This window comes from Coloeus monedula (genome assembly GCF_965178545.1).
Source record: "Coloeus monedula genome assembly, chromosome: 2".
Lineage (NCBI taxonomy): Eukaryota > Metazoa > Chordata > Aves > Passeriformes > Corvidae > Coloeus > Coloeus monedula.
Window position 1 is genome coordinate 94,350,100 of NC_138782.1, and position 23,101 is coordinate 94,373,200.

Genomic DNA, 23,101 nt, shown 5'->3' on the forward strand with positions numbered 1-23,101 from the left:
TTGGCCTTCTGTTTCAGACATCTTGAAATACTTGATTCATGTAAGCAACATACAAAAGGTTTTGTAAACAGATCTGGAACCCAACCAAATTTACTCCAAAGAAATAGTGGGCCACATGAGAAATTTTCTTCTCTCCCCTTGCTCTCTTGCAAAATAAATTTTAGACTAATACAATCAGACCAAACCTAATTTCAGCAATAGATGTTTGAGAATATCTCCATCCTGAACAATCTGACAGCCAGGTAAATTAAGTCATTTGTGTGGGAAATATTAAAACATAAGATCATTTTTGTGGCAAAAGTCAGGGATGGCAGAAGAGGACAAAAGACATTATTAGGAGTTTGAAGCTTCCTTCATTTTCCCAGTCCCTGCCTCCACCTTTATACTCACATGAAGTAGAGGAACTCTCATTAGTCTTTTAGAAACTTGGATTAACTGTTAGTATTAGGTAAAACTAAAATTAGTAACTCTGCATTTAATTGAGAGAGAATGAATGCAGATCTGTGGGACTCAGCAATTTTTACTTACCTTATAGAACATTTGTTCTTTTACTTTAGACATACTAAAGCCAGGGGTTGATGCACACAGTTCATCAGCCAATTCATTTTTCAGGTCTTCACCAATCTAAAATTAAGAATTTGTTTTAAAACTGTTGAAATACTTTAGGATAAGGCTTTTTTATTTTATTACCATGAGTTAAAATATTACTTAACCTGTAATATCATCAGTTTAGTTGAAAACAGAAAAAGAAGTACATATTCAGCAAGCAATCACTAACAATTAATCACGCAGAAACCAGCAAAATACTAGAGGTCAACAGTGTTAAGCAACCTTCCCTCTGAAGTAGAAGAACAGATTTTAAACTACAATAATTTTAGGCATTAACAAGAACTGTAAAACACACTTTTTAGAAGTCAACCTCTCTAAAATAAAACTTGTGACAATCCTTGCTTGTCTCTAGATACACATTAAAACAAAGCAAGATGACTAAATGGCAGTTAGTAAGGACTTAAACAACTTTGTCAGATTTTTAACAAAAAAAAAAAAAAACAGTTTCAGCTTATTTTTAAATACATTTAATACAGATTTAACAAAACTATATCTAATCTTATATTCAGGAATTTAACTTCACTTTTCTAAGCAGCGAGAACAATGGTATATTTATTGTCCTCTAAGTGTTAGTGCTTTTGCAGCTCTTGAAACAAGTAAGCAGCAATGCTCTAATTTAACAACTCGAAGTATTTTAAGAACACAGTGTTACATTTCCTATTAAAAATCTTAAATAGTGCATAACACATAAATTCACATCACAGAATATGCTGCGTTGGAAGGGACCCATCAGGATCACGGAGTCCAGCTCCTGGCCCTGCACAGGACAGCCCCAAGAGACACCACATGCCTGAGAGCATTGTCCAAACGCTTCTTGAGCTCTGTCAGGCTGGTGCTGTGACCACTGCCCTGGGGAGCCTGTTCCAGGGCCCAGCCACCCTCTGGGTGAAGAACCTTTTTCTGATATCCAACCTAAGCCTCCCCTGACACAGATTCAGGCCATTCCCTCAGGTCTTGTCACTGGTCACCACAGAGAGGAGATCAGTGTCTGCCCCTGTGCTTCCCCTCATGAGGAAGCTGTAACTGCAATGAGGTTTCCCCTCAGTCTCCTCTTCTCCAGGCTGAACAGCCCAAGTGACCTCAGCCCCTCCTCATATGGCTTCCCCTCCAGACCTTTCACCACCCTCACTAGCCCTCCTTTGAACACTCTCTAGTAACTTTTTATCTTTCTTATACTACTGCATCTAAAACTGCACGCATTTGCATAACACGTTCTTGATGAAGTGTAATGGGAGTAGTCCCTGACTGAAAGGAATTAAAAGTGTTAAGGAACGCAGAATACCTTCTCAAAATGTAGATGGACAGCAATGTCACCAAAGCATAACACGTGTGACACTGCTTTCCATAAACTGGATGTGTGCTCCAATACCTATAGTGAGCTGATATAACATTGCAGTCAAGGTAGTTTTTAGAGACTAATCAGGAACCAGTCCCAGGCCATCAAATGCAATAGATGAGCAGACTCCAAATGCAAGATAGTCACCCAGTGACTTTTCTCTCCATGGGAAGGGATGTACTTAAGCAGTTTTCTTCTCTGAATGGGACCAAATATCTAATTTGTTGACCAATGCCGATATGCAGTTAAATGGACATTTAAACAAGATTTTTGCCTTCCCAGTTGAAAAACCCAAGAAAACAAAACAAGTCATAGTCATTGGAAGTCATAGGAAGGACCCTTTAATTTCAAAGTTGGAGGAGTAGCTTAGTGAAAAACAGTGATTTGATATACACATACAAAATGGCCAAGGCAGCAATGTTGAGAAGGCTTATGGTTACCCTGTCTGCATCTTGATGTAATCTGTAGTACTCTCTCAGGAAAACCAGCCTTAAAAAATAATAAAGATGCCAGCAAGGCAGAAGAATGTAGCTTCGAAGAGAGAGGAAATACACAATAGCATTATATATAATATATTTTTTAAATAAACAAATATTAATCAAACCACTATTTATTATATAAATAAATAATATACATAAAGCTGTAAAATAATTTACTTCTTAGAGCCTCAAGTCTCTTATAGGTTAGGCAAACATTCAGCAGCCCTAGAAACACTTTGCTCCTTGCCTTTACACTAAATTCACATTGCCTTCATGTTTTCAGCTAATAGAGAGAAAGAGGAAGAAGAAACAAGAATAATCCTAGCCCCCAACTAGAGCTGGGAAATTACGCAAGAATGCATTCAAAAATAAAATTGGCTTCCCTAAAGACTGAAACATGAAAAATAACCTTCCATCGGCATTACTGATTTCACCATTTTCACATAAAATTGACTGAAGATGCAATGCAAAGAAATATGCTCCTCATAGTCTAAAGTCAGACTCCAGCTTTCAGTTAGGCCATGCCTGTACCTCTGCATTCAGAGCATCATGAAAGATGTATCCCAATTTTTCTTGGTTCACAGAAGCTAGAAAAGCTTATTTTTACTGTTGTTTTTGGGTTTTTAAATTATTTAAATAAGAATACTACAGTTTGTATATTTAATAATTTCATCTTAAAATAGCACCTGCAAAAATGCATTCCAGTAATCATTAAAAAATTAGATACACTTAAATACAGCTTTTAGGATTCTAATCAAGACTGGAAAGATAAACACGCTGCTTAACTTCTGACAGAACTCAGTGATCTTCACCAGATAAAATACCGTGTTGCCGAAAATATTTTTAAAAAACCAAAACAAAACATACAGTTCTTCTGAGGGTCTCACCTGGTGATCATCTGACCTTCCACACAGAACTGATTAAACTCACCTCACAGAAAACAACTCACTAGTTTTGTCTTGCTCGTTTGTAGCCAGTTTAGTAAGCTGCTTATCACCATGTCAGACTTTGCTTTGCACAAGCAAAGAACACCAGGAACAGGATCTTCCCTTTTCAGTGACAGTGGGTCAGGTAGCACAGCTTGAAACAATTCAGCTGTTCATTGTAAGTTTCTGAGACTTAGGAAAAATAAAGAGAGAAAAAGAGAGGAAGGGAAAAAAGCAAGTACTCAGGACAAGTTGCATAATTTCTGGTTTTCTTGCTTCCTATGTGCAGTTTATTCATTGATTTTTAATCACAGAACTGTCCTGGAAACAAAAAGACACATAAATTTAGATTAAAATATGAATAATTTAATATGCAGGGCTTGGTTAAACAAACACAGTCAGTGATGTAGTCCAAAAACTTCAAAATAAATTTGATATCCCTACTCTGTTTTAATGAAGAGATAAAGATGCATGTATACATTATACTGCTATACATGTGCAACTACCTAGTTTCACTATTTCTAAGTCTCCCAGTAAGGAGCAAGAAGAACTCCATGCACAAGTCCTTTCCTTTTCCAAGACTCAGCTTCAGGTATTTATGTGAACATGCCACTGGTGTCCTTAGAAAGTGAACTTCCTAAAATTTGCTGTAAGTCGCAGAGCACCAGGTACTCAAGTGGCACAACACCCTTCCCAAAAACAGGCAGTGTCAATCAATACTTTGCTAAATTGCAACTTTAGGCATGAAGCAGAAAAAACAATCATTTCCTAATCAATCTTCTCCATTGTCACACATCACACTACAAACTAAGCTAGCACTAGAATACCAAAGTATTAACCTAGATACCATTAAATTTGAGAATATAAATTTGAAGTGTAATCAGCCAGTTAATGAATACTAGCTCGATTAGCAAAGGACACCATTCCCAGCTCTCCTACCAATTAAAAGGATGAAGAGCCTTAAAGAAAACACTCCAGAGGCTTGTAAATCTGTCATTCACAAACCTGATGATTATCAATTTCACTGTGGCCAAGCACAAATTAATTAAGAACAAGATTTTATCTTCCATAGTACTACAAGTTTATATTTTAGCTCAAGTTCAGCTTGCTGGCATACCTAAAAATATAAAGGGCAGCACTCGGAATTATTATCTATTCTTATCCCTGAATTGAAATATTGTTTGGGCTTTTTCTTAAGTCAAGAGTGGGCACAGAAAGAACATTTTATGTTTTCTTCCGCACTATTTGGCTAACTCAGGGTTACCATAATCACAGAGAAACTCAATGACAGGTTCAGTCTCCTACATTCCTGACAAGCATTTCCCTATATCCATTAAAAGGAAAGCTGAACAAAACAATTACTACAGAATTACCTAGAAGTATAAAAGTAGAATTAAAAAGAAACTTGTTAGCAAATGTTTCTCTAGACTGAATCCCAAGATTAGCAGGGAAGAGTGTTTCAAAGTTGGCAGACCATTTTCTGAAGTTTATGTCCAAAATGGCAGGTAGTAAATTCTACTTGCAGAGTAATTACATCCTGCAGAAACCATCCTATCAGCTTTTATGCTGCTGTATTAAGGATCAATACAAACATCTCCAAAGCTACTGCATTCACTGCTATGTAAAAAATAAATTCATTTTACGAACATTATTAACTTCAACCACTACAAAAGAACTTAACACCTTGATTATTCAAAGAACATATTTTCTTCTTGGACAACATACGGGTATCATTTTTAAAAATACACTAATGATTTCCCAATTTTCTCTCTTCTCGTTCCCCAAAAGAATATCTAGAATATATAGAAAAAAGAGGAGACACTTGATGGTTGTCTATACTAAGTTTCTTCCAAGAATCCAAAATTACCAACTGCTAAGAACTGAAAATCTATTAGGATGAAGTTAGGATTTTCTATGCTTTTCACCCTTTCCAAGCCTTTAGACAAATGGCAGTCAAGTATGACCTGGTCAGCTACTGAGTGCTATAGCACATTATCACACAAGCAGTGTGGGTCCCCTTCCCACTTCTACCTTAAGCTGAAGAGCCTATTTTCCACAACAATTTTGCCACAGCTGCCACTTTAATTTTACTTTAGAAATCCAGAGTTACAGCAGAACATCTGCCTCAGGATTCAGACTGTATACCAAATGTTGTCTAGTAGCTGTCAGCTAGATTAAGAGGAAGAATATTTTTATTCATCATATCTTTACTGCAGCCTTTTTTTCAATTTTATTTCAAAGCACATAACTTTTTTCAAAGCAGTTAGAGAATGTACTTCAAACCAGAAAGAACATACATAGTACCTAGTACAGAAGGATTCAGCCTTACAGTGGACTGTAAAGTTCCTATTTAACTCAAATGAAGAAACACACAAAGCCATTTAGTAAGAATCATAGTGCCCCAGTCCACTAAAGGGGCATAAGTAACTGTACATTTTGTGGTGTAGCTAGACTTCGTTCCACAAGTCAATTTTAAGCAATAAAAAAGACCTTCTAAGGGTCTGTTTAGATTTCTGCAGATAATCAGCATCTGTTTCTAATCAAACTGAGATGATTGCCAAATTAAAACTTTTAATTAGCATTTTGCATCATTTACAAACTGTTGTTCATTATGTTTATGAAGGTGAAAAAGGACATCCCCAGTAGCTATATATTCTTTAATCACATCTATTACTCAATTCTACAGTTTTACAGAATATCACCGATACCATATGTGCAAATAAATACATGCAACTAGAATTACTGCAGCAAAATGCATGTTTTCTCCATAACTAAAAGTCATGCTTACAGTTCAAGGATCCATTAGAGAAGAGTAAATAAAGAGACCCCATACATCCTGTCAGTGCATAAAAAAAAGAAATTAAAAAAAAAAATTTAAAAGTCTGTGAGAGAATATTACCACTGATTTTAAGCTTAAATGTTTTTATCAAACCTCATCCCATCTACCTGTCCCTCAAAATGTTAGCTCACTACAATACCCAGGCTGCTTGGCAATCAACCCAATTACTTTTGGATGAGAGTAACTCACTACATTTTTTAAAACACTAATAGTACACGTTTCAGTGTCTTATTTAACAAAATCTAGCACTTAAAAAACCACCCTACTCCTAAACCTTTCCACATACAATTTTGTTTCTGTTACAACTTGAAGCATGGAGTTAAATGACAATACATATTTTTAGCTTATTTTGGCAGTAAGGCCCGTTTCCCACTTCGGCATGCATCACTTATGACCTTTGCTGTCACCTGTAAGACAAGCATCACCGGTTTTCAAGCAAAGGGACAAAAACAAGATCTAAGTAGCAGAAAAGTAAGATACAATTCAGAACCATTTCTTTAGCAAATGCAAACCATAGCCTACTTGCATAGTTGTTGTCTTAGCTTGGCGTAAGTTTCCACACAGTAATATAGACTCCAGACAGTTTCTACTTTTAAGCATTTTCCCCATCCTGTTTGGGAAAGGAAGAAATACTGTTTGATGTCCCGGAAATGAAAAGCCATAAACTGTATCAGAAGAATATTGTGGTTTAAACATCTGGTTCCAAAGCAGATAATTACAGTCACAGCCCTTCAGTGGCTAGACATGATATTGAGTATTCTTTCAAACATATCTGTCCTTAATAGGGACAAAAACTAGTCCCCATTCTCATTAATCCACATCTGACTTTAGGATCTTCTGTACCAAATAAAGGCAGTCATAAAGCATTTTTCAAGAAGCTGAACTACAAATATTTCTACAACTGCCCCACTACCAAGATAAATGTTTTTGAAGAAAGCATTATAGTGATATCAGAAAGTCTCTCATAGGACTACTCTGATCATAAAAATGCAAATTAAAGAAGTTTAATTTCTAGTGCTTAAAGCAGCTAAAAAAGCACTTCAACTGCATCATCAAAGAGCTACTGTGGAAAAAAATTCCATCGCTAATGCATTTTGCTCTTTCCATTTTATTTTTCACTTCTTATTCCTTTCGCTCGAATGTCTGCAGATGCACTAAAGACCTTTAGCTCCCCCAGCTGACTATTCCCATCTGCCATTCCTTCCCCATTACTATGATCCAAAGCATTTATTAAAATAATGTGCTTTATAACAGCACCTAAAAATTAGGACATCTGATTCTGCAGTAACTGGCTGTTACCCAAAAAATAACTCATCTAAACTATAAGTTATTTAAAAGGTCATAATATTTTTTAAATTTCAAGAGGCTATTCAGAGGTAAGAAAGTTCAATTTAAACATGACTTTTTTTTCTGCTCTGTGGAGTGGAAACAGCAACACAGATGTATTCAAGATTAAATACACCATGGTTAGAAGTTTATGTCTTTTGCACAATGCAGAAAGATAATAGTGAACAGAACCATTGCAGGAAATATAAATCCAATTATACAACATCCTTACACCACAGATTAAGACATGATAATAACTATTAATTTTCATTTCTTCTGGAAGCAACAAAGAGGTACAAACAGTCTGAAGATAAAGAAACCAGAACAGCCAAAATGATGACCACAATATCACCAAAAAATAAATTTAGGATAAAATTTTGCATTCTACTCCACTCCATATTCCAGTATGTAAGTTTGATTGCTGGAAAGGTACAGCAACAAATCAAAGCATCCAGTAGTACTTAGGAAAAAACACAAGACAAGCAGCAATCCACCTGTGACTGTCAAAAAAACCGAACTGTGTTAAGCTGATTTCACTGCCTTTATCACAGTGCAGCAGACCTCAGGGGCACAGAAAAAAGCAGGTGTCATATTCTGTCAAATGCCCTTGAAGTCACCAAAAGACACTTTCACATGCAAATGACCAAACAGTTCCAAACAGTTCCACTGAATCTTCTAAAACCGGGGTTCAAAACCCATTGGAAAAGTCATGCATGGAAGAATTGAACTCAAAACAGAAGGATGACTTAAGCCAAATTCTACAATCAAACTAAAATTTAATACTTCAGTTCCTAACCTGTATATTAAAAGAGGAGCAGATCACATACTGAAATACCATGAAGCTGAGGGCACTGTAAGAGCTCTAGAGAATGAGATCAGGGAAGAAAATCTGATCTAAAACTGAAGGCTGTAAAAATGGCAAAGGGCACTCACAGAAATGACAAAACACCACACAAAGAAAGGCTAAAAGAAGAAACAAGAAAGCATCATGACAGATAGAAGGCAAATACAAAGAGAAGGGAAAAGCAAACAAAAAAACAGGAGAAAAGCCCTATCTTTCTCAACTAGTGGATAGAACAAGAAGAAATATGTTAGGTTTGACATTAGTTTAAAAAGATTAAAAGGAAAGTAAAGCAGCAGAATGATGACCACCGCTGTGAGACTTGAATATAGAGTTGCAGGGAACGTTGCAAGCAGAGCTGTGACATTTTCACAGACAAAGCAAGTGAAACAACTGTCATTTTCAAAATGCTGTTGAAAGTGTTGAAGAAAAAAAAAAATAACCAAAACCAAAACAAAACAAAAACAAATGAACAAAAACAAACAAACAAACAAAAAAACACACAGCACTTTGAACGCAACCACAGAACATTTTGGTCCACCTGAGCAGAAGAGACCCTAGAACCAACCCCAGCGAGAGACAAAGTGTGACTGGTTTAGGTGAACAGGTTTTGTGGCAAATTTTCAGAAAAACCAAGTGGAAAGGACCCATAAGTTCATTAGATCTTCCAAATCAAAACAAGATGTATCACAGACCTACAGCTGCAGATGCTGAAAGGACAGATCTTCTATTTGATGTCTAAGAACAAGTGGCAGGTCTTGGAGAGTTAAAATTATGCGAGGCAAAGCAGACAAAAGGCTGAAACTCAGATTAAGGGCTTCAAAGGAGCTATTTCTGACCATGTCAAGAGCAACTTTGTAGTTGATGCCCAAGTATCACTTACCTGTAAAACCATTTATTTTATATAATTCCTTCATATACTGAACAACTTACTTTGAGATTAAAATATTTTCTTCAATGACTTTAATATTTAAAATATTCACAAATTTCCCTTTAAATATCTTTACATCTGTTAGCACCTTTTACTGCCAGAAACTGTCAGGCATCATTGATGTAATTACTCATTTATAGTAAGATTTTAATACTTTAATATCCTAAATTGATGTAAATCTCAACTGCACACCTGTGTTTGCATATTATCTTTGATGGGCTCTGTCACCTTAAATGTCAGCATTTACTCCTCTTGAGTGCTGCTTAAGGGTTTCCGATGCTCCCTACGTGACTGACTTTGCACCTGGATTATTTAATAGGCCATGAGTGCTGAAAATTACATGCCATACATAAAAAGCTTCCATATTTATCTGAATGAGGGGAGTACTGTCCCTTAAAAACCTTTTCTCTTCCCTTTTTTTTTTAATACCTAAAGTGTAGAACAGACTAAAAACATTCTGGAATACCTTCAGAACTATACCATTATTCTCCTTTTACTATGATAAAAAAACCAATCCATGTATCAGGGGAAAATACTCTTAAAGTAGAGATTTATTCTTGCTTTCCTTCTACCCTCTTCCTTTCTCGACATTTTATTCAATACCATGCACTCTACCCCTTGCTCGTGCTGGCATAAATTGGTAGGTGTAAACAACAATATTCCAGACTACTGTAAAATTTTGAGCACCAAAGCAATGTTCTACTAGGCTGGGCAGCACCAGTCCAGCCACCTTCCACACTTGTCAGAGAAGAGACTGGCCAAAGCTATTCCTACAAGTGATTAAAATGCAATCTATATGTTAGTAGTTCAAAAAAGTGTCTCAAATACAAACTCAAATCAAGCTTCATTTTTTTTTCCAAGAAATCCAGGTCCCAGAATACTAAATACTTTAGTATTCTTACAGAATACTAAAGATGGACTAACGTAATCCAGTACCAGCTTTGTAAAAACTTTCCAAGGAAGAACTTACCTAACCTTCAAATTTCCATGATTTATACTAAATGTAGAGTATTACTGTATCCCACAGCCGTAGGGAGGAGAGGAGAGATCCAACAGGCAAGAATTGTGCAGTAAGATTGATTTATTTAATTATTTTACAAACTCTTTTATAGACTTTTTTCTTCATAGTCTAATTGGACAAAGGATCAGCCACCCCCTGGGTGGATTGGCAAAAATCCTAAACATCCATTGTCAAAATATTTTTCTACTGTACCATAAACACAGTTCTACAAGGTCACAGGTGTTCATCGTTTATAGAAGTTCTGCCATTATCTTCCGTGAGAGAGAAAAGTATCCCACGGGCTTAGAAAGAAGCAATAAAATTCTTGCTAGCTGCAATATTGTATCCACAGTAGAGAGGCTTATTTTTTAATCACAAACATGGTAAAAATTTTGAATTGGAATAATCCTATACATGTTCAGACATTTCATCATACTGAAACCATCACGTTTATCTTGAGTACCATGAAGTTTATAGCCTTCCTTTTTCAAGTGAAGGGCATCTTCATCATCAGGTAAAACTCCCCAGAGCAGGAATTTACTAATTTTAATAAGCCCTGTGCCACATATTTTGCTCCTTCAGCAATACAAATGTCAGCCACATGACATAGGAAATCCTAGTATAAAAATTAAAACATTAGTTTACATTAAATTTCATTTCTATTTTTAATTTCAGAAAGTTCTTGATTAAAAATTTATTTAATCATGAGATCAGAGCTACTATCATATCAAACTCTCTACAGCTGACCTTCATATTAAAAAAAACCCTTTCAAATCTGGTATTTTTTCCTTCTAGTTGCTAACAACTTCTTTCTTTCAAAAATTTGCTAAATCAGATCATTTTATTAAGTATTCAAAGATCTTAAATATATAAAGATCTTAACAACTTCTTAAGTATTATCCATTGGTGGGATCGAAGATTTCTTGATTCTATAAAGCAATAATTCTCAATGCATAATTTACAAAATCTCATAAATTAGTCTGAAAATCCCCTGCAGAATATTACATAAGTCTCACTTCCTCATGCATGTAGACAAACACAAGAAGGTGAGAGGTGACTGTTAATGAATTCTCAATTTTAGGTTCACTTTGTCAGCACTGTAAATGAAGACAACTGTGACAAAACTGTACAAGGCAATCCAATTATTCCTGCTCCCCACAAAAGAGCTGACCAGTTCTTTTAATAAATACTGAGAATCACTTCTTATAGTGGTTCTTAAAATTGTTAACATTGCTACACCAGACTACATCAAGGTCAAGCTTTAGCAGCTCTGGCCTTTCTCAGATTACAGTTCTGAAACCAGAAAAATTATCTAGAAAATGCAAGGCACCTCTCTTCTCTTTGAAGAAATTTAACTAGAAGTTTCTTAGTGCATCATAAGCAATTGAAAGTTCCATAATACCCATTTACCCATATAGAAAATGGATTGTAACATCAGAACTTCCTTCCTGTTTCCGAAGACCATCCCCTTTTCTAATAGGTAGAGCATGAAGTTTGATTTCTATCTTGTTTCATGCCACAGTAAGGCATAAAAACATTGTTACTTCTAACAGAAAAGCATAAAAAGAATACTTCATCCTAATTTTCTTCTTAAAGCCTTTTACAAATAGAACATTGAGAAAAAGAATACTGCTTTTAGAGTGCCCTTACTTTTGTAGTGGCCTCTACATAGCTCCATAGCATTTAGACCTGTTTCATATACATATGGAATTCCTTAGTAATATTCAAATGTTTTATACATGATAGTGCAAGGAAGGATTAGTTTTGCCTAAATTCCCATGAGAACTGGAAGCAGGGGGTGGAAGTAGAAGCAGGGAAGTAGATTTTCAATGAAATGATGCTTTGTTGCCTCAACAGGAGTAAGAAAGTAATATCTTCTTAATCATTTTGACATATTGAAGGCACATTCAGTAGCACAGAACCAAGCCCTACTCCTAGCTATTTCCAGCAACCTGCAAACATTAATTTATCCATACAAGCCTGAATGCTGAAACCGTGACAGAAGAATATGAGGCTGGGGAATAAGCAACAGAAATACAGCTCCACAAACACACCTCTCACTGAAAGGTCTGTTGAACCAGAGAATGGCATTTCTAATAAGTCTCTCAATGACACAGGAAAGCCTCTGTTACTCTTAACATACAAATCCTATTTTACCAACATGCACTGATGCCAGATATTTCAATCCAGCAACATATAATGTATGTCAGCCACATATCTTAGAATATTTAAGTTCTTCTAATAAGCAGCATTTTAAGAGAAAGGCTTTTTCAGTAGAGTGATGATTGCACATTAATTTTTATTAACTCAAGTTTACAATGAGAGCTATGGGCAAAAGCTGGAGTTTCCTAAAGAAACAGTTCATAGCTGCAGTGCAAAATATTGTTAAAATCATTAACACAGACACTGCAGTAGACATTTTCCTTTAATCCACTCAGACAAACAAAGCAGTACATAGCAGCAGGAACTCTTTTGTAATATCCCTAAAACACCAACAACAGTTGTCTAAACAGATTTTGCATTTTCAAGGTTTTTCATCACTTGTCAAAAGAAACAGAATGAGTTTAAGTCAAAAGGGAAAAAGTTTTGAATCTAACTTCTAATGAGAAAGCAACAACTGTGAAATTAGAGCATTTACAGAATTTTGGACAACTTATATTCTGCATTCTCCATAGCATGTACTTAATGGGCAAAAATCAAATTAGCTATTAAAAGAAAATAGGATAATTTACATGTATGTGCATGTATAAAGTCTATGTTACAATGAAACTTATTTAATTGTACATCATTTCTCTTAAAATTATAAATAAGTCCTTAACCACAATTTGTAGCTACTGTATTTAACACCGGCCTTTAGTTTTTCATTATTTAAGCTAAATCATGATCTTGGTTATACACCTATAGCTCCAGTAACTCATATAATATGCACAAACAAGAAGAATCAGAATGGTTTTTGGCATGCACAAACATGTAAACCATGTGTCCCCATGGAGACAATAACACAGAAAGCTACATTTTTGAGCAATCCATACAGGATTTTCATAATTGAATTATTAAATTTTAAGTATGTCCTGAACAGTTATCATAAGCATTCATTGAATGCACTTATTTTCCATTTCCACATAGTTTTCCAGATGTCAGTGTTCACAAATGGAACAATGTACAAAGTCCCCAGGTCACTGCAGTTTGCTGCAGTTACTATAGCAAAAAGCCACATCTTAAAAGTAGTTAGTAGATTGTAAAGGTTCTAGAGCAAAGTTTATGAACAAAGACATATTTTGGCCACAATTATTTTTCAACTGAAGTCAATAATGTGATGAGAACAAATTGCACATACAATTGACATCAGGATCAAACACAGCCATTGCTTTCTTATTACTGAAACATTTAGGGTGAATTACCACACAATTCACCAAGAAAGCAAGGCAAGGTAATTTTAACATGAGTGTTACTTGGCCGAGATGGCCAGACAAGGCAGATAAGACTTTACATGAAGAACACAGACTGTTCTTATCTGAAGAACACAAACTAGGGACATAAGATGCATCCCAGAGTCCTGAGAGAATTGAATGATGTAGTTGCCACACCACTCCCCATGATATTTGAAAAGTCACGGCAGTCAGAAGTCCCAAGTGAATGGAAAAAGGCAAACATTGTACCCACCTTTAAAAAGCTTAGAGAAAACCCTGTGAACTACCAACCAGTCAGCCTCACCTCTGTGCCTTGAAAGATCATGGAAGAGATCCTCCTAGAAGCTGTGCTAAGGCACATGGCTAACAGGAAGGTGATTTGGGACAGCCAGCATGGCTTCACCAAGGGCAAGTCCTGCCTCACCAAACTAGTGGCCTTCCATGATGGAGTGACTACATCAGCAGACAAGGGAGGGGCTACAGATGACATTTATCTGCATTTCTGTAAAGCCTTTGACACAGTCCACAAGATCTCTCCAAACTGGAGAGAATTGGATGTAATGAGAGAACCATTAGATGGATAAGGAATTGGTTGGACATCTACATCCAGAGGGTAGTGCTTAATGGCTCAGAGTCCTAATGAGCGTGAGTGACAAGTGGTGTCCCTCAGGACTGGGACCAGTGTTATTTAATACCTTCATTAACGACATAGGTGAAGAGATTGAATGCACTCTCAACAAGTCTGCAGATGACACTGAGCTGAGTGGTGCTGTTGACACACCCGAACAACAGCATCCAGAGGGATCTGGACAATCTCCAGAAGTGGCCCACAGGAATCTCACACAGTTTAACAAGTGCAAGGTTCTGCACCTGGATCAGGGCAATCCCTGGTATCAATCCAGGCTGGGGGATGAACAGATCAAGAGCAGCTCTGCCGAGACGGACTCGGAGGGTGCTGGTGGAGGAGACACTGGGCATGAACCAGCCATGCGCACTCATAGTCCAGAAATCCAACTGTATCCTGGGCTGCATCAAAAGTATAGTGGCCAGCAGGGCAAGGGACGAGACTGATGGCCATAAACTAAAATGCAGGAAGTTTCAACTCCACATGAGGAAGAACTTCTTTTTGCTGAGGGTGGCAGAGCACTGGAACAGGCTGCCAAGGGACGTTGTGGAGTCGCCCTCTCTGGAGACATTCAAAATCCACCTGGACGTGTTCCCATGTAACCTGCTCTAGGTGACCCTGCCTTGGCAGGGGGGTTGGACTGGATGATCTCCAGAGGTCCCTTCCAACCCTAACAGTTCTGTGATTCTACCCCTCTACTCCACTCTAGTGAGACCCCATCTGCTGTGCTGCATCCAGCTCTGGGGTCCTCAGCACAGAAGGACATGGACCTGTTGGAATGAGTGCAGAGGAGGGCCACCAAGATGATTAAAGGGACAGAACACTTCTTGTATTAGGAAAGGCTGGGAGAATTGGGATTGCTCAGCCTGGAAAAGAGAAGGCTTTGGGGTGACCTAATTGTGGCCTCCAGTACTTGAAGGGAGCCTACAAGATGGAGAGGGACTTTTCACAAGGGCCATGTGGTGACAGGACAAGGGGGAATGGCTTCAAATTGAAGGAGAGTAGGTTTAGATTAGGACAAAATTCTTTACTGCGAGGGCAGTGATGTTCTAGAATAGGCTGCCCAGAGGAGTCATGGATGTCCCATTGCTGGAAGTGTTCAAGGCGAGGTTGGATGGGACTCGGAGCAACCTGGTCTACCGGAAAGTGTCGCTGCCCATGGCAGGGAGTTTGTCTTAGGTTACAATGTAAAATGTAACCAAAAGTATGTATTCTATCATCATCCATTAAAACCAGGTGGGGCAGTGTTCTTTATCTGTTTTGTGACACATCCCTGGTAACTCCCTCTGGAGAGATATCTTCTGTCAATGGGCCATCCAGCTTCACTGCATGACTCAAAGTTACACATCATCCCAGTGTGACATGCCCCACCCAGGGGGAGCAACCAAGCATTCCATCCTGGATATAATCTGAGGTTTGGAACACCACAGTCAGCCTTACCTACTGGATTCCCAGACGACAAGAGCTACATAACCACCACTGGACCTTCTGAGGAAGACCAGACCCTTCTACAGGATCACCCCTTCAACAGAACCACATCTATCACTTCAAACAGGACTTCAGCCACCACTTAATCGGACTGCTACCACCACCCCAGCCGGCAGCGTGTCAGGTTGTATCCTGACTCCGGCAATTTAAGCCAGTGTTTCTGTATTATTGCCTTGTTATATATACTAGCAATGAACTGTAATTCCTATTTCTTATATCTTTGCCTGAGAGCCCCTTACTTTCAAAATTATAATAATAATTCAGAGGGAAGGGGGTTGCATTTTCCATTCCAAGGGAGGCCCCTGCCTTCCTTAGCAGGCACCTGTCTTTCAAACCAAGACAGATTTGGAACTAGATGATCTTTAAGGTCCCTTCCAACCCAAACCATTCTTTGACCTATGATCTAATCCACCCGAAATTTTGATTCAAAAATACCTATCAGCTTTTGTAAACCTTAACTTACCTGTGTAATCACATCTTTTTTCACTTGTGTTTGTAGAGTGAAGCAGACTGAACTGCTCTTGTTTTTCACTCAATCAATTTTATCACTCAGTCCTCATGCACACTATTCTCCAAATTCAGAAGTTCTGTGTGGTTGGGTTTTTTTAAAACCATAACTGCACTATTTTTCAAACACAATTGCTAAAACTATCTTAATGAGAATTTTAAAAAACAACAGGCATGTGCAACATAAATACAGAACATACTTACACCTTCAAATGATAAGTTAACGTGTTCCAGGAATTTCTGCCTTAAATTTCCAGTTAGTTCATTGAAGCGATATCGGAAGAGATCCATTTCTTGTTGAAGAAACCATCGCCTGAGATCCTCACTGCAATAAAAATAGTAAAAAAAAAAAACATTTTCTGAATACGCATTATTTCTTTGCTTGGAAACTAGACCTCAAACCCAGTGAACACAACAGTGATGCTGACTTTGGCATGTGACTCACAAACTGAGAAGCTTGGAAGTGAAGGCAGGAAAGCTTCAGTAATGCACACTCAATCAGAAAAGACTTGTGGAGAGACAATACTTTTTACTTTTTGGATAAAAATATTCAGTTGTAGTTAACATGCTCCCTTGGTATTTAAAGGACAGCTTTTTTCTACAACATGGCACAATATTTCTTCACTGTACAATTAATGTCACAATTAATGTGATGAGGCAAATATATTTTGAAGGCTACTTCTTTTAATTCTCACTTTTGGTGTATCTCTAGCTGAAGAAACACGCATACATCTCAGATAGTATGACAATAGTGCACTCTATTCTAGGCAACAAACAGACTGGAAACAGGCAAAAGGAAAATACATGACAATGAAATTGGGTGAGGAACACAAATAGCACATCTAACTCTTGACAAAGAGAAAAAGGGGTTTACCAACTGGAGGTGAACAGGAGAACAAACAGGAACACAGAAACAGGAGTCAGAAGACAGAATAAAACAACACTGAAGCCAATCCAAGTACTCTAAGCACTTATGTAACTCTTCACATCCTAGTGCTCAGATTCCCAGGCAGCAGCACATTACTCAAAGCTACAGCAAGCAGGTACCAGAGTGCCAGTACCAAAAGCCACCCTGTATGTGCAAGCACAGAATGCAAATGATGCATTCTCACTACCACAGGGCACTCTCTTAAGCTGTACTCTGAGAGCTACCCTGTGGGCCACTGCCACTGGAATTCACAGAGCACAGAAATACTGCACTCTTATATGTTCTCTTTACAATATTTAACCATCTTTTCCCATAAGGGAATGTGTGAATCACAACAGAGTTGTTTGTGGTTTTGTGACAAAACCTCTGCTTGAAATATGGCTTGAAGAAAAGTAATTATTTTTCACAGTAATTCCAGATGGAAAGGCTGTTAAGGTGCTTTGTAAAATATAATCCTGTGGACAGTTTCAGTGCTTGGCATGTAATAATAATCTGTGCAACTTAAAATGCAAGTTAATGCTTTAATGACTGATCTGTTGCAGCTCTTCTGTGGCCATCTTGGACAGTAGTAAAATCCAGGGATGTGTCAATTTTTTCTGTTTTCCTAGATTTACACTGCATTTGTTTTCCTAGGGGAAAACCAACCAAACAAAACAACACCACCACGCACACACACACAAAAACCAAGCAAACCACAAACACGATTATGTATAACTGCTTTGGAGACCAGCCAGCCTGTTCCTTTTCTTCAGGAAAGCAGATCAAAGGCTATAATCCCACCTACCCATTTAAGTTACCATAACAAGAAAATATTACTTTATCTCTTATATGTGGGGTATGCCCAGGCCCTGCCCTGGAGGGATGTCTGCTGAGATTGGGTAATCACCCAGCAGGACTCCCTGGAAAGGCAACCACTTCTTTGGTCACGGCGAGAAAAGTCAGACCCAGAATCCTCTAGGAGACCCTATGCAGATCCCTTGTAACCCATTGGCCTTTACCCTCTGAGACTCATTCCCTGTATCCCTATAAAAGCTAGCCCTCTGCCCCTACGAGCACAGATGCTCGCCCGTAGCTCCCCTTCGCCGGCGTATGGACCAGTAAAGCTGCCTCGTGCGGAACCAGCCACATGAGCCTCTCGTCTCTCTCTCCGGTCTGGCTTGGCCTGGAGGCTGCCCTGCAGAGCTGAGCTGGAATCACGAGCTGATAATCACTGAAGAGCTGACAGCCTCTGCAAGGGCCCTCCTGCCAGCAGCTGAGGGAAGACACCGGGCCTCGGGAAGGCGATTCCTTTTGGGACCGGTCACCCCTTCTTGGGTCAGAGCTACTGACCCCCTCACCAGCTGCAATACTTATACACACACCTATCTGGATTCTTCCTACATCTAACAAAGTAGCTGACGAGCTGACTTCACGCTACTGTATATGTCCAGCATATACTTTAAAACTGACTTTCCTAGGATCATCATCATTAGGGCATTATTTACATCATTTCTAGAGCCAAATCCTATTTTTTACTCAATATTCACATGAAAAAAATTGTACACTCTCATCTCAAACTCACACTAAGTAATAATACTTATTATCAAAACCCCAAGCTTAACTGAAAAGCAATGTCACTGCCATTAGATAACTAACCAAGTTGCTGCTGAAGCTGAGGGAGTTGCAGGTCATTGAGGTGTAGATGTTAAGAATATCTCCTCATTTTTTGCCACTTAACTTTCTGGTGTGCAGATTACTCAACAGTTTAAACCAGTTCATAGATTCCCAACTATAAAAATAGTATAAAAGAACAGTCTCTTTCATATACGGAACAGCACTTGAGGGGCTGGGGTTGGAACAGAAATAATCTTCAATCCAAGGAGGGGTAGGAAAAAATCAGAATATTTGTTAGGAAGCATGAACATAGAAGTACTTTAGAAAAGGCATGCAAATGCTTGTAAATCTGGAATTTAAGACTAGTAGCTGACATTCCACAATTAATACAAGAGTTCTAACAACTTAACACTGACTTATGAAAACTCTAGGCATAGGCCAGATCACTGCTTTACTAGGCAACCAACACCACCAAAGGATTACTCAGAGTTTAAGTTTTAAAGACTAGACAGCAAGGGGAACATGGGTACAGACAACACACAAAAGAAAATGCTACTCAATATAAGAGGCAGCAATTTTAGCACACAGGTCTGTCATACATGAAATCCCTATTTGTGCTTGGTCTTTGCATATTAAGTGCTTTAAATAATTAATTTTGAGTTAATTATTTTTAAATTGAATGTTACAATTAACCCATCAGCCCAGGTACAAAAATCCAATTCCATTATCAGTGTTTCTATTTGTTTAAAATTTATTAATAGAGTTGCACCCTTCCCAGTTAAAATTTTCCCAGTTAAAAATCACAAACTTGCCCCTTTTCAAGCTACAAACCACTGGTACACCATAAGAGTTACCTTTCCTGTGTTTACTGTATACTTTTACAAGTGTTCTGAGGTGTGTTGGATGTATTTTAATACTTTTTGTAGGTGTTTCACTTGCATTTTGATTCCAAGGCCAAAACCCCCCCACCCAGTCTTGATAGCCAGCAGCTATTTCTAGCTGCAGAGCCATTACTCTGCAGGCAAGTTCCATGGCAACCTGAATACCTGAATTTTAATGAAGGTATTGTTTTCCCTTATCTCTAACTGATACCACCCCCCTTGACAACGATGAGCCATTGGTGGACAGAGATGATCCATCAAAGGGAAAGCACCAATCGCCTTGGACCGAAGGGGCGGGCTGTGGGCGGACTGGGGGCGGAGCAAAAACTATAAAAAGGACGAAGCCAAGAGGCGGTCTCTCTTCTCCCTTCCCTCTTCCCTCTCTCTTCTTTCTTCCCTCTTCCCCTCTTGCTCTCTCCAGACTAGCTGTGGGAGACATCGGTGCTGGGCATTAAAAGCCTTACCCCTTTTAAGGGGCTTTTAGTAATTTTTTTAAGTCAACCCAGCACTGCAAGTTTTTTCTCTACCTGAGGTCTAGTGCTGTCTCAGCCAGAAGATCTCAAATCCCTGCGCTCCTGGGGCATACCATCTACCGAGCCATAGGATCCCAAATTTTTATATTTTTCTGATTTCTGTAATTTTTCAATTTTTCTGTTTTCAATAAATTAATCTTAAGAGTTGTCTCATTTCTCACAGGTCTAATTTACCAAATAGAAAAAAAAAGTCAGGGAGTAGTGAATAGGCCTTGCTAAGTTTGAAATAGAATTTATGTCCTTGTTATGCGACACAGACACAAATCAAACAAAAAAAAAAAAAAAAAAGGCACAAAAGTATGTTTGAAAGTTTCAAAGTTTCCTAGATAAAAAGAGTTTTGCTGCCAGAGAACAGGCAGAATTTATTTCTTCCATCTTAAGAAAGTAAAATGAAAATTATGCTCCTGTGACTTTCAAGGTTCTTCATAGTCGGTTTGATGAAGTGACGAGAGATGCAGCAGACAAAAGCAAAAGTGCATGGTCGTGTCCACATCCATATAAAATTACCTTTATATCTGCCATGAAAGCAAATGAAACAAGATGATTCTATTTCCTGGTCTTGACAGATCTAAGCGACATTAGAAGAGGTGTGAAAGAAGGGTATGGACGAGACTGTTCTCTTGAGACTTTACATATGCTATCTTACGGGAATAAGCTTTAAAGTCTTGGATTTCAGAAGGCAGAAGAAGGGAAGTCAAGAGATGATGACTATCTTACAAATTTAACTGACCAGAATGGTGGAGCTGGTCACTTCAGATCATATGAAAATCAAATCAAAACAATCCAATTTACAAGTGAGGACTATGACAGACTAGAAAAGAAAAATCGATATTGACTTGTACCCCTGGGTGGCACTGTTGGCCAACTGAAAACTGAAAAAAGCACTATCACAGGAAAACGCAAACAGATGTACACACAGCTGCCACAGGAACTGAATTCAACCTAGTTTGCAGTTATGTCTATTTAAGTGCATTTTTTTCAGTCACTCCTACCTTAACAACTTTCTTTAATCAACCTAATGATTTGTGCCAACCTTATTTTTCTGACCTAGTATGACAGAAACTTGAAGTACAGTATATTCTATCTGCCTCCCAATTTTATCTTTTTGACAACAGGCCAATTGCAGACGATATAAATATCCCCAAAGTAGTTGCTTTTCGAGAAAATAAAGAACACTGGGTACAGGCTCACCTCATAGTTCTTAGAATGCTATTTTCCATTTCATGAGTGAGTACCAAATCCACCTTTTCGAAGAAAAGTGCTATCGGAAACTGACTAAAAGCTGCTTTATCAAAATCAGCAAGTATATATAAACAGGAACACAAAATGGCATTTGCAAGTTGTTTAAAGGGTGCCCCAAAGATCTGTCCAAGACCTCTCCTCCATCTAAAGATGTCTTTCCCCCTAGATTACAAAGCCAGGCTCTTTCCTGCTGATTCTGTGGCCCAAAATAGCTTGTATTCATTTCTGCACAGTGGTTCACCTTCAAAAAGCTGCCCACTTCTGCCCTGCTTATAGCCTAATTTTTAAGATACTTCCCTGAAACACAGGGTTTGAACAGTATCTCCAATATATTTACTAAGCAAGAACTTCAGTCAAATAACCTCTGATAAAAGACACAAGCATCTTCTTTTAAAAACACAGATTGCAGAGGAAAAAGTAAGCACCTGCATCTATCATTAATTCTAGGAGATTCTAGAGCCATTATAGACAAGTAGAGCAGGTAAAGATCACATCACTGACAAAGGCAGATGTTTAGCCAAGTCCCTCCTTGGTTATTTCTGACTGAGTCAGCTTTTCACTCAAGCCTGCCACCCACTGTCAGTTTACAAGTGTCTTCCTCCCTGCTCAGTTCAGTGGACAAAGCCTCAGGAATTTCACTCCTGAGCCCAATACCTAACCTTCAGGCTTTTGCTAGGTGACTTGTGTTGCCTTCTGTAAATCTGACCCAAACTCATTTTCCTGAGGTCACAGACCAACCAAAAAATAGATACCTCTTGAATTCCAGATCAGATTCTCACCATCAGACAATTCTACCTTCCACAAGAGCAGAATTTTCATCAAATGTGTCACTACCAACACCCTCAATGCGTCTCATCTCCCAAGAAAAAAGTAATGGTCTAAACAATCTAAATAACAACTAGATGTTTAAAGTAAAGTTTTGGCTTCGGAATTAAGACAAACTGATTATTCAAAATGCCACTAATACAAAACACTACGTTTTCAGGGGCCTTTTAGTCCCCAGACTACTTGAGGATACTACCTTTTAGGGGGTTTTGCTAAACTTACAATACAGGTAAAGCAAGATATTTTCTTGTGAAAATCACCAGGACTAGTATGATTAAGGGAGTTTATAAAAATACAACAAACGTGGGCACTAGAAAGAAGGCAATATTTCACTTGTTAAACACAATCACAAATTATACATGTAGAATACAGAAGGGATTTCAGTTGCAATTTTGTTATTCAATCTGCTCCCTACTTTCAGGATTCCAAGCTACACTATCAGAGTCACTGCAGTGAAGGCTGGTATTGATCTCCACATCCACAACCCGTTCCCCATTGTACATGCACCATGGATCTAGCAGGCTCATTGATCACACACATTGACAAACTTTTGTGTTTTCAGCACAGCCCAGATGTCTTTTGAAAGGTCAACAGGATGGGACATGAATGATCTAGAAAATTTCAGGGTGTTTAAAAGTCACCCAGGGCCTGTCATAGCAAGGTTTCATCCATCTGGAGGCAGGCTTTTGAGGCCTCTGCTATTTCCTACTCCGATCAGATGGTCTGCAGCAGGAATCCAAAGCCATTTCAAAGAAAAGCCCCATCCATTCCAGCTCCATATC

General features: G+C 38.2%; 1 protein-coding gene across 1 annotated transcript in view; it reads right to left on the bottom strand.

Moving 5' to 3' along the window:
* PRIM2 (DNA primase subunit 2) overlaps positions 1 to 23,101 on the bottom strand; it is a 96,539-nt gene that overhangs the window by 71,125 nt on the left and 2,313 nt on the right. Inside the window, exons 4-5 of the mRNA XM_082303037.1 lie at positions 16,522 to 16,642; positions 529 to 624 (exon numbers count right to left, since the gene is read on the bottom strand). Of these exons, the coding sequence (XP_082159163.1) occupies positions 529 to 624; positions 16,522 to 16,642 (217 nt within the window). The remainder of the gene's footprint in view (positions 1 to 528; positions 625 to 16,521; positions 16,643 to 23,101) is intronic.